General features: G+C 38.8%; 1 protein-coding gene across 2 annotated transcripts in view; it reads right to left on the reverse strand.

Moving 5' to 3' along the window:
• Positions 1 to 12,864, reverse strand: part of PLCB1 (phospholipase C beta 1) — a 399,975-nt gene that overhangs the window by 69,951 nt on the left and 317,160 nt on the right. For both annotated transcript variants that reach the window (XM_030448781.1, XM_030448782.1), the window contains exons 22-26: positions 10,252 to 10,356; positions 9,394 to 9,503; positions 4,294 to 4,426; positions 3,387 to 3,440; positions 1,710 to 1,929 (exon numbers count right to left, since the gene is read on the reverse strand). In XM_030448781.1, coding sequence (XP_030304641.1) covers positions 1,710 to 1,929; positions 3,387 to 3,440; positions 4,294 to 4,426; positions 9,394 to 9,503; positions 10,252 to 10,356 — 622 coding nt within the window. The remainder of the gene's footprint in view (positions 1 to 1,709; positions 1,930 to 3,386; positions 3,441 to 4,293; positions 4,427 to 9,393; positions 9,504 to 10,251; positions 10,357 to 12,864) is intronic.

A 12,864-nucleotide genomic window follows, 5' to 3' on the forward strand; every position in this document is an offset into this window, starting at 1 on the left:
GATAAAATAACACTGTGCATGCAGCTGACAAGCAGTCATTAGGGGATTTTGTTAAACTCAAGTGTTGAACCTGGAAGCCTGAAAACTGGCAACAGTTAAGGCCAGATGAACACTGATATAAAGTGTTAAGCTCTTATTAAGCTCAACATTCTGTTGTCAGGCATGCATAAATGAGTAAGCTCATTCCTAGGGACAAGTTACGGCCTGAATCACAGTCACTTAAAATGAGAGGTACAATAAGTAAGGTTAGCAACCAGAAAATGCTTGCAGCCTTTTTCTCTGATGATCTCAAAACAAAGTGTCAAGTGATTTCTTCAAACGTTTGTTCAGTGTCTTCATATTTAAGAACTACATCTATATTTTATGTAAAAGTTTAAGGACATCTGTGCTTGCGTAATTGTTTTAAAAAATAAATTATGCAAAATTGAGAATGCTGTATTAATGGGAGAAATAAATACTTAGGAGGGTGTTGAATTGAATGATCATTCAATTGTAACAATATCAAACCCTAATTGTACCTCTGTACTTATATGTTTTCTGGGAATTAAGAACTGATCTTTATTAACATATAGTTCCTTAACATATGAACAAGATGATAATTTTGGAAGGCTAATGAGTCATAACAGTTTTTGCATTTCAAATTGTAATGATAAATATGACTCTCCTTTTTATTATTACCTCAACAAATACTATAAAATTTATATCAGCATACACAAAAAGAAAGGGCAGTAAAGACTTGGAAAGAGACATAGCACTGAAGGGGTCTGCATGCAGAGGCAAAGCTAAGCAATCATTATGAGTTCCTAAAGTGGTCTAGATGGACATCTTAAACAGCAGAAGTTTCTAACTTTCAGGTGCTTTTCCATGTAATTAATCATCTGATGCCTTCTACTCTAGCATGATTATTTTCCAGGGCTCTAACTTGGAGACAGTGCTCTGCATCCCCAAATTCAGAATATTCATTTTATTCATAACATAGCATAAAAGAGGAGTAGGTTTTGCTCCTATTTTGACACTTGAGTGTCTTCCAGCAGCATCCACCACACCATAGTGGCCCAGAGGAAACCAATTGCTTAATATGGGCAGGATGACCATGCATGTTAGCTGCAAAAACTTCCCCTTGCTCAAAAAAGAAGCTACATTATAGATTTATATTATTAAGTGTGGGGAGAAGTTTCCATGGAACTGTACTCCTAAAGGAGGTCAGCATGGGAGAAGATAGGGTGCTGTGATAAAACGTGATGCAGTTGACCTGAGTACTGAAGTAAAACACTTTATCCAGATGGGTTTGAATTCCTTCATGCTGAAATCTGGTTCATGAACTGTCCCAGCATGTGGGGACTGCCCTTACTCACAGTTTGGGAATCAGCTCAGTACCTACCCACTGGCTCTTTCTGCCAGTACAGCTAAGTCACCCACTCATCCCTGCAGTCTAGGGAAAGTCCCAGGATACATACTGCATGCGCTTGATTACTGGGAAAGAGGTATAACATGGTGAACAACTTATCTGGCTTCTAGCTGGGATGTACATCATGAAGAGGGCTTTTTCTGGTGATTTTTCTATCACTGGCCCTGAATTCATTTTACCTAGGAATCTTGCTGCTTTTGATTTTTTCTGTGCTCTAATGTCACTTCTGTATTAATTCTGTACTATAAAATCAGAGTTAAGATCTCCAGTGCCAAAACCAGGAAAGTTACAGTCAACATACCTTTTCTTACTGTCTCTTTTTGCTGTTTTTTCTAAAACTGCTCTCCGTCGCAGGTAGTCATTTTGGATTTCATTATACTTTGCAGTGTGCTCTTTGATAAGGTCAGTGGTTTTCTTGTGGTGCCTCTTTACAAGGTCCTTCATTTCCTTGTAATGCTTCTTCTGAAGCTTAACAAAAGACTTCTGCTGTTTTAGCTCCTCAATAGTCTGTGCTTCCACTTCTACAATGATAAAAACAAAAGCCACTTCAATTTCCTAATAATGTGCTGTTTCAATCAGAGTACCCAGAAATTGCCTTTAGCAGGAATGAAACAAAGCATGCTTGTTTACTGCTGGTAAAAGAATGGTGCTAACTTAAATTAACTGAATAGCCCTATCTCTACACAGGCTAACAAGATTGAAAATACTGTAGCAAATTTGATATAAGAGTGGGAATTGAGATAAAAAATTATCACATCAAGCTAAATGTAGCTAAATATAACCTGTGCACTTTCTTTCCTCAAGCCCTTGCATGATCCTACGAAAATATGACCACAGATCTTTTTTGCATTCACTGTTACCAACACTTCAAGTTTCCCTTCCCTCTGGGTGGGCTACACAGATAACATGCTGATCCCTAACCCGCTCCACAAACACTGCTTTAGCTGTCTGCTCTGCTGCTTTGACTCTGGCATTGCCTGGAGGCATCTGTCCTGATACCATCATGGCATCTCAGAAAAGAATTCACTTCTCTCTTGATGCAGACCCTACATCAGAGGAATCATGGCCAACTGCTTGCCAGTCCAGGAAAGGATTACTAGCTAAATGCTAAGTACTGCCCTCTAGTGATGTTACTCCAACACGATGAAGGATTGTCCTGCTCTGTGAACCCAGATCACAGCTTGAACTCAGGGTCTGCTAGCCTGACCTCCAGGAGCTCACTCTAAATCAATAATAAATGAATAAATGAATAAATAAATAAAGTGCCCTGGGGAATAATGACTTGCAAGGCCTAAGGTCACAGCTCTGGGAAAGAGAGATTAAAGACCCCTTTCCACATAAGAGCCTGATTCTATGAGTCCAGCAGGTACTTACACAAGTCCAGCCTCTCTCTATAGCAACTGAAGGACACCAAGTAAGAGGCAATCAAGGCGCAGAATTTTTAGGTCTTATCCATTGACCACAAGTAAACGTCAGCCTACACAAGATTTGCACAGGGAGTGTGTTCCAACAGAGGAGAATGACAAACTGAGTTATGACATTTGCAATCTAAACTCTAAGCTGTAGGATATGACTCCCAACTCCCACTATCTAACTGACAGGCCAGTTTGCTTCATGCAGTGGTAATTTTAATTTTGTAGGAGCAGTGGGAACTACAAGGCTGATGAAGATAAAATGGTTTCAGTACTATTCACAATATTCAGACCAAATTTAGCCTCTCGTTTCATAACGATACTGGTCTTTAGTCTACATTAGATGGTAACATTGTGCTTGTGAAACTACAACAATGGGACGTTTTTAGAAAATTCCCTGCTGGCATGGAACATATGCTCAACATGGTCTGTACACTTTTTTACATTTTACTGCAGTCCTAATCACTCCAAGAAAATGTCTAAGCCAGATAGCCTATTTTATAAAAATACATTTCTCTTGACAAAGCAAAGTATCATACATGTAGTGTAAACTGTGTATTTATTACCTGTGAGGACACTCTGAATAAGATCTTCTGTCTTTGCAGGTGCTTTCACCGAACCTAGAGGTAAAAGAGAGAACTGATTCCAATTCTTTCAAAGCAACAGCCATTACTGTTCTGATGGACTGCATACTCAAACATGCAGGTGACACAGGATATACACCCACGTGGGCATTTATTAATCATTAATCATCTTGAGCAGAAAAGTAGCAACATAGAAAACATCACCAATCCTGTGAAGCAAGTGGAGAAAGTAACCTTCTGGAAACCCACCTCAGCTTTGTTGTTTTACTTATGAGGAGGATGGTATTGAACTCACTGACACCACTCCTATGAATCATTTAAGAGGTATTAGGTTGATAGATAGTATAATGGCCCTGTATTATGATGACAGCTCAAAATTTCTGTACTCAGATGAATACAGCTCCTTGGAAGTGAGTTAGACCAACCTTAGGAAGACTGCAGTCGTAAAATCACAAACAATGTGGTTGAACAAGTGCATATTATAGGAAATATATCAGTACAGAATATATTGTCTAAGATTTTATTCTGTGCACGGAATAATATGTGTCTAGATGCATAAATTTGGCATATTTGTAAAAAAAAATAAAATTTAAAGAGACTCTTGCACTTGCAACAACAAAAACTCCCAAACCCTGCATACTTCCTTGCTTGTAACAGACGTCAGTTCCATCACAAAAGCATCTCTAAAATAGAAAGTATTTGTAATTTGAAGACAACTGGCCCTATCAGCATGCTAAAATAATAGGAAAACTTCTACCTACTTTATAAAAACAAAACAGACAGACACCAAAACCCACTTTGTTCTTTAAACACAACTCACGTGAAAAATTATTATCCAGACTTATTTTGAAATTAAAGGACTTCTTTTCCATTTTTTTTTTTTTTTTACCTGGTGCTGGTTGGCTATGGACAACCTGAGTTGCTGGTTTCGGTGTAAGAGAAGCAGTGTAATTCACTCCATTTTCTGCTGGTGTAGGCCTAGGTTCACTGTTAGCTTCAGAGGGTGCATCTCCATGGTCAGTCTGAAAATACAGAATGATTTACAGTACTCTTCCCAGCTAACAGACTTAAAGTTACTTATTTACAGATCTAGGTTAGCCTTCTTTTAAAATTGTATAATTCTGTAAATGATGTATAAATTCTAAAAGAAAACGAGAACAAGAACAAGGTATCCTTAAGAGCCATGGTAATCCAGGTGGTTCATTTGTGCAGGATATATTTCAAGAAGAAATAGAGCATGAATTTTGCTGAAAAAGTATTTGTATTTTAAGTGGCTATAACTCATCAGGGACATTTTTCAGTTCAGTATATATTAGCTGTACCAGATGTGAAATCTGTATTTTATTGAAAAACATTGTTCTCTGCCATAAAACTCTCCAAGAAATCATGTAGAAAGTGGCATGAAAATGCTACTCAAATCCCTGCTGGGAACAAAACATCTACACAAATTTACTTGTAATTAGCACAGATGCATACAGCACTATAATTTGTCACCATTCCTACAGAACAGAGACATCTGATTCCCAGGATCTTACACTCTTGTAGTTACACTTCAAGGATAAAATGTAAACAGTACATCCATCCTGCCACATAAATACAGCTGCGGTATCCAAATATTTAAGCATTTTCTACAAGCTTTTCCTTCCCTCCAGCCTCCTAAAGGTCCAGGCTTACAGCATACTTTGTACTATGCATTTAACATCTTATAATTTTCCTTGCCACCATCAGGTTTTAAGCAAGCATCCAGCACCTGGAAAACAGAAGGTCACTCAAAGCAATTTTTATTTTGAAATGGTCAAGGCCCCTTCCTCCTGTCCCTGCGAGGGGCCAGTTGTCATGGTGCTATAGTGTAGGTTTGGATTTGTTCCCTCAGCTGCTTCCATTTCACTCTTTGATGATAATCACATTACATGCAGAGGCAGGATACCACAGTTGGGTTTTTTCCCCCTTGATTACACCCCACGTGCAAAATACCAGCCTGCACTGTATCAATAGAGGTGAAATACATTTTGGTCTAACTGCTCCTGCTGCTTCTCTCCTTCATCTCAGCTCTGACAACATACTGAAAATTGCAAAAGGATTTCTGTCTCAACAGCCTATTTCTACCAAAATTACAGGAGAGACATCACAGTCAGAAATATGAGGCAATTGAAAACCAATGCCAACAATTTCATTTATATCAAGCAGGAATGACTGCAATAAATAAGTAAAAACATGATCTAGGCAACATTTACAGCAGTAGAACAATGTGACTGGCAAAAGCTGTAGCTGTAACAAACACACAGGCATGGTTACCCCCTCAGTTCTTCTTAAAATATATTCCTCACAAGATGCAAGTTGTTTTTAATAAAAACAATTAGGAGAAAATCAAGCTAGAATTCCTAACATATGGCTAGTTTGTGCCCCAAAAGTCACTGTGTGAGAAAGTGGGTATTATTTTTTGGGAACTAGATTTGTATGTGGTGAAAAACACTGCATCACAGCTTGTCAAGAAACTATTAATATAGGCTATCAGTTTTGGACATAAAACAGCTGTTTTGTGAAACTAAAGCAGAAACATAAAACAGGACCAGGAAGTGAATAAAGAGTAACTTTCACTGGATCAAGCAATCTAATCTCATTAAAAAGCACTTTCTCTTCTCATAATTCATCACACAGTATGCTAAAGTAAATGCAATTTTCCCTTACTGGAGAATATTTAGGCTCTTTCTGAAACATGATGTAGTCCAGCCTCATAATTTATAATTTTAATATTTACAGAAAATTGTTGCCATGTCCTTTTGCAAAACACTGCTTACTAAGTAGAAAAATACACAGGCATACAGGTACACATCTATATGGTCCATTATTATTTCTACAGAGGCAGGAAGCTGCATTGTATTGGGGCTGAGAGACCTCTTTTGTGCTGCACTGTTAGATGAGAGGAGCAGTTTTTCAGTTATTTTGCCTCTATTCTCCTTTGTCTCCATTCTCCTTCTCTATAAGCAAGGTCTCCCTCAAAGACCTGTCAGATCAACTTCATTTCCATTACTATAACTTGTTGTGATAATTCTAATTTGAAAAAATATGCTTGAATTTACATTTTAAATGGTAGTATCAGATATACTAAGTGCAACTGTGCTCCTAGAGATGTTTTTGTTTACTCTCTCTACCAAAATTGCTTTATTTAACCAGAGAACCCAACTGGGATGATTACACATTTGATTTATATCCAGGCATGCAAAACAACAGTTTCCAATTTTAACACTGTTTTATGGGTAGAAAACACTGTTCTATGGGTAGAAACAACAGCTCACACACTCTGCTTGCATGTCAGACACAGTAATGTGCCAGCAAGGCCTCTTGACTCCCTGCCTGGAATTAACATCCAGCCCCAGGGACATTATACCAGCAGTCATAGCCAAAATGCACTTTACTCTGGCTAGTGTCTCCTCGACCCCTACACACTTCTGCTCCTGTGACTGGGGGGGAAGAAAACATCCAAACTAGTTCCATCATTCTACTTTAGTCTGGGATGAATTAATCCCAAGAAACTCCCAGCTGCAAATTTCTATGGCTTAGTCCTCTTGTCTGTAAAGGGCACCAGGCAGGGGAAGAAAATGCAACCTTTGCTACCTGTATGCAAATAAAGATTTTAAATTTATTCAGTTAAGTAGGGTTAAAGGTGGAAAACCCACACTGCAAGTATTACAATGCTTCTATTCTGCAAAAATAGCTGTTCTAAGGCCATGTCAATACTTCAGCATTATTTGTTTATATTATTGCACTGATAATTAAAAGGCAGTGTAATTGGGAGATGAAAGGAAGGCTGATTCATTTTTCAAAAAGATTCACAATTAGGTAGCTTATTTGACTACTGTTTTGCAAGAAGCCTGGGGAACTTCTCACGGAGATGCAGTTTAAACCTCTAAGTAGAAAAGCAAAACCTCAGTTTTCCTGTGACAGCAGGAAGAATGCAGCTCAGATAAGTAAGTTTGTGTGAGGGGAGAGAAAGGTGTGGGGAGGTGGAATCTGTGCCAGGAGATAGCACAGCCTTGCACACAGACATTTATAGTGTGTAAATTTGAAAAAGTACGTAAGAATCCAGGTGCACTTAGGTGTACATTTCTGGCAAATATAGTTGGGGTTATTTAGCTATGTTGCCAGTGAACATACTTGCTGATGTGATTCTCTAAAGCCAATGTAAGTGAATGAAACAGTCAGCACTGCTGACTGGTGAAGAAAATCACATTACATGATCAGGAAATTCAAGATTTCCAGCAGCCAAATATCTTACCTAGAATGGGTATTTATAAATAGAAGGTAACAACGATGTATTTGGACTGCTGCTTCAAGGAGTTTAGTACCTGTCCCTTGCTACTGCATCTAACTGAATGCTCATACATTTTCAGGAAAAAGACTACTACAATCATTACAGTTTCCTTTCAAAAAGATTTCTCTGCTATCCAAAACAAGCTTCTTTATCCTATGAGCTTTCATGATCCTTGATATGCAGTAGCACTAACTGAGCACCATAACTCATATTTTCTTCTTCCCATTTGCTTTGGCAGATACTCTGTAACAGAATTTTTCAAACTAACAAATAAGTCTGTACAGACCGAAAAGCCTGTCCTGTACTTTTTCAAAAGTAAAAAATGACCTCTAAGGTATTTAAAGGATTATGTTAAAAAAAGACTTTGCTATTAAAATAGAATCTCATGTGTGGAGCGTCCTAGATAAATGTCTAAGATACTACTGAGCATTTCACGGTGTCCTCATTCAGCCGAACTTGTGACACTGCACAATGAGGAAATTGTTGGCCACTGAATTGTAATGACTTTCACTCTTCTGGTCTGCTTTGGGAATGTATTCTTGGTTACAAAATCTAGTTCAGTGAGGCCTTGCACATCTGAGAATTGAAGAAGACAGGCACCGGAACTGAGGGCAGTTTAGGATTGTAAAGGATTTCTTCATCTTCACTAGAGACCTGTGCCAAGTGCCTTTTGATTCCTGTGACATGCCTAACACCTGGCACAAGCATCTTTAAAATACAAGGTTGATGCTTTCAAATACTTCTAGAAGATGTTCCAGTGACAATGTCTGGAACAGAGAGACTGACTGTTTGAATATAAATAGAGTTTTACAGAAATACAAAAGGTAAACTGCCAGTAATCTCAGGTAGGCTCAAAATAATATCAATGCATTTGCATACACAACACCTCCAGTTAATCAGAAAAATAGGGTTTAGAGGTTAGTTCTCCTCTTAAAGAAATATCAAATGATTGAAAATGTGGCTCCCAACAGCTTTCCACTAAGCTAGAATAGTTCTGAATAGCTATGTACTCTGTGGTCTCCTCTCTCTTCATCTCTTTAAGATCTATGAAGGGGTTGAGAAATTGCCTTCCAGAGGCTCCTTTGAATCTATATTATTGTATGATTATACTGGGTCTCTTTGGGGCACGTTTGCTCATGAAGACTGAATGGATTATGTTTATCAGATACAGATCATAGATCATATATGGATCATAGATCATATCTCGCAGTCTGAGATACATCAGTGTTTTTGAAAAGAGTAGCCTCTTCAGAAACAACCTGAAATTCTGGAAAATTTACAATATTTTCAAGAAAAGCTGCTGGCATGGAGTCGTCCTTTTTTTGTAAGGGGAACTTTAGCATCACACTGGAAAACAACAGGCAATGACTTAGGAAGATTTAATTTGCTACATGACAAAGTTGCAAATCTGCATACACATCTCCTGGCTTTTCATTCAGCTTTCGGTGTCTCCTTACCTCTGAACAGTAACTTCCAAATGCAGAATATGCTGCCTTCAGTGAAATCAGGGACACAGTACGATGCTTCTCAACTGCAATGTACCATTGATTCATTGCAGGTGAATTGTTTAGAGGTGTTCAAGTAATCAACACAGGGACTTCAGTATTTTCTTTTTAAACAAAGTAGGTGCTTTAAATACTAAAACGTAATTTGCAGGGACCCTGAAATATTCCTTACCTCCTTCTTTACCTCCTCTTCGTCTTCCAGAGTCAGTGCAGCCAGTTGCTTAGCTCTCTGCTCCATCAAGTTTACATATCTGATTGGATTGGATAAGGCCTCAATCACATCTAGAAAAAACACAAATACTTCAGTTTCAAACCTCTTAAGTTATGGCTCCAGAGCTTTTCAGGTTATAAGACTATTTTTCATACAGATCTGCTGCTGATAATTACTCCTAGGTTAAAAAAAAAACCTCACAACAGTGGAGGGGATTACACCATTATACACAAATACTCTAACATGAACTGTCTTTGATTTTATGCTTGGGTCTTGTGGATGTGCGTTTTCTGCACAGGGTTTTATGATGGATTTTCAAAGCTTACAGCATCAGCCAGCTAGGATCCTGCTTCACAAGAGGCACAGAGGAGCTTTATTAAAAATCCTGGTTTTAAAAAAAATCAAAATAGCTACAAAGAATACTGGGTTTCACTGAAAATGTGGTCTGGTCTTTAAAACCTATCTTTGCTTAGAGCTGATTCCAAAACACAATGCACTTTCCTCCACTTAGGAAACAATTACATACTAATGAGTCACGTGAACAAAGTTTCATTTGTGTTTCAGTGGCAAATGCCTGGGTTTTTTCCTCCTTTGGATTCATACAAGGTCTGCTAAAACAGTTGGCCCTAATCCTAAACCTCAGGCAGGCCACTATAAATCAGGCCATCTTGTGTGAATGATGAGACATAATGATCCACTAGATGCAGAGGTTTTTTCACAGGACTGTTATCCGTATATGACAAAAGTCATCTACACCACATTCACTTTGTATTTCAATTAACCTTTACATTCCCCAGTAGGAAAAAGTTGCAGAAATACCTGCATAAGTGTCAGGTACGTAGTCTTTGACCTCTATGTACACAAAGAGAGCTGGCAGTGTTAAAGGCTGGTTCCTCTCATTCCTCAAACAGATGTAATGATAGCCTGCAAAATAATAATCAGTTCAGAGCATAAATCCTTCCACAAGCATTTCCAATGTAATTGAGTTATCATTTGTTATTTATAGTGTATCTCCAACTGAGCAACCTTAGGACTTCTGGTAGGGAGAAATTACCTGAAAGGTTTCCTAACAAGGGACTGTTAGAATGAAAAAAGATACTAACATGATGCTGCAATGTAAAATAGAATTTTCCCTTTATTTTTACATCTGCTAGTAATGCTAAAAATTGTAATTTTTAAATAAGTTTAGTTGCATTCTAATTTTCTTTTTTTTTTTTCAGTTTTGGAGCTCATATTGAATTTTCAAAAGTGACCCTTGTAAGACTCAGGCATCTGAACAGCTAGGCAAAACTGAGATATAATAGTCCATCCACGGCACAATCTCTAATTTAAAATCACAGATTTAAAAACAGACAACGTGGCACCATATATACAAAGTGTGCATGTATGAATCCTATCACGTGACCAACCTTAAAAATATATCTGAAAAAAGTATTTGCAGACTGTTGTGAAGGCTGTCTTGAAAGAGGAAGGGTGCATACTGCCCTGCAGCTTAGCAAAGTTAACAGCGAGGCACCACAGGCGGGGCAGCCCCAAATCCTTTCCCCCAGCCACCTACCACCATCACCTCTCTTGTGCACTGGCACTTTTCTGATTCTACAGGTAGGCAGCTTAGCAAGCTAAACTCTGGAAAAATGTCACCTTTGGAAACTGCAAAGAGTCTTCCATCAACTTAGCTCCCTAAAATGCCTCACCATAAAAGACATATTAATGCTGCTTTAAAGACAGCGATGGAAATGCACAGGTAGGAATGGGAGAAAAGGAATTCCAGACCCAGCAAACTTTTAGAGCATTGTAGCACTGCAAAGCTGCATCCTCTGCCTCACAAGCTGTTGCCTCATGCACCATGACTGAAACTGTTCTTCTAAGGCATGGTTATGAAGCTGCACTGATGGGTACTGTCAGGATGCAAGTCACAAGCAGGATGCACTTATCTGGGGGGCTCTCACTTGGCTGATGACACCAGCTCCCTCTCCAAGTAATGGTTAAGTAATTGCTCAATTCCCTTGCTATAGGAAGATTGGCAGTTCTGTGGATTTACATGGCAGTATGAAATAGTTTTCAATAACGTCCCAGAAAAGAGAAATTACGTATTACAAAGGTTTCTCAGTTCCTTCAAGTCCCTCCAGCAAATCTTCAGCATGTACACAAACTAAAGTCAACATCCTGCTCTCCATCACATGCTGAAAGTTAATGATTACTGCAGTCAAAATTCAGGGACAAACTTGTGGGTAAATCTCTCAGAAGTCCTTGCATGATTTAACACAGTGGCCTTTGTTCTAAGAAGCACAGAGTTAAAGGAGGTACATGATTCAATGCTCTGATGAATGGACTCTATGCTTTACAAAGGGTGAGTGCCATGAAAGGGGATTAACCATGGTTAAGAAGAGGGAAATCCTTCACATTCCCCCTTTTTCCTCTCCAATCACCTATGTTCCTCGGGAGCTTGGCAGACTCTCCTTGGGGCAGTTATATCCATTAAGCCAGGAGAAAACAGTGAAGAATTTTCCACTGGATTGATAGGCTGTCTCACAAAAAAAGATGTGGAGATCAGTAGAACTGGCACAACAGAATGGCCAGGGATGCGTGTCCAAGAGCAGGGCAGATGGAAGGGAAGGAGAAGGGAAAGAGAAGTGGCAGCTGGTTAGGAAATCCTGCAGCAGTGACATGCCCAGCAGCCACCTCCCATGGCTTGCCTGTTTGCTCTTGCAGTGAGGCCACATGACCCTCACCAACTAAAACAAAAGCACTTCCAGCTTCCTTAGAAGAGACTTTTGTGCTACTGCTGTGACTGGCTGGATAAGGTACAAGGTAGACAGACTTATTCTTCCTTTTCCAGCAAAAAAGCATGTTTATGGCCCATATGCTTGCCCTAATTTAGTTTACTCCCCTCCTCCTCTCACTGGAAAACCTGGTGCTGAAGTCAAACGCTTGCCTTGCTCAAAATGCCAATGTCACAGCATCTCTTTCTGAAACAAAATCTCTAACAAGTCTATGGCCTGGAAAATAAGGGCATCTGAGCAATTTTCAGTTATATGGCCACTAATTAGAATGGAAATAATTATGTGATTTGGAAGAGACATGAAATAATTTTTTTTTTTTTAATTTTGAGCAATAAAGATGAAAGTAATTTCAGATTGATTTAAACGTTTTTCAGAGATACAACAGCTTGCATATAGGTCAGTCCTTGAATGCACATAAAAATTACACAAGAGGAGCCTATTTTGCTTTTGTCCCCAGTAATCTCCCATTCTCACAACAATGGCATCAAAATTGGCTGTTGCTGCCCTCTTTCCTCTTAAAAGTGTACAACTGCACTTTTTAGTATTAAACTGTGAACATGCAGTTGATCTACTGGAAACCAGTAAGTGCCAACCTGCCAGCCTCTCATGCTTCATTCTACTGGTTTTCCAGATTCATTACAAATTTAAA

Source organism: Calypte anna, chromosome 3 (genome assembly GCF_003957555.1).
Source record: "Calypte anna isolate BGI_N300 chromosome 3, bCalAnn1_v1.p, whole genome shotgun sequence".
In the NCBI taxonomy this organism is placed as follows: Eukaryota; Metazoa; Chordata; class Aves; order Apodiformes; family Trochilidae; genus Calypte; species Calypte anna.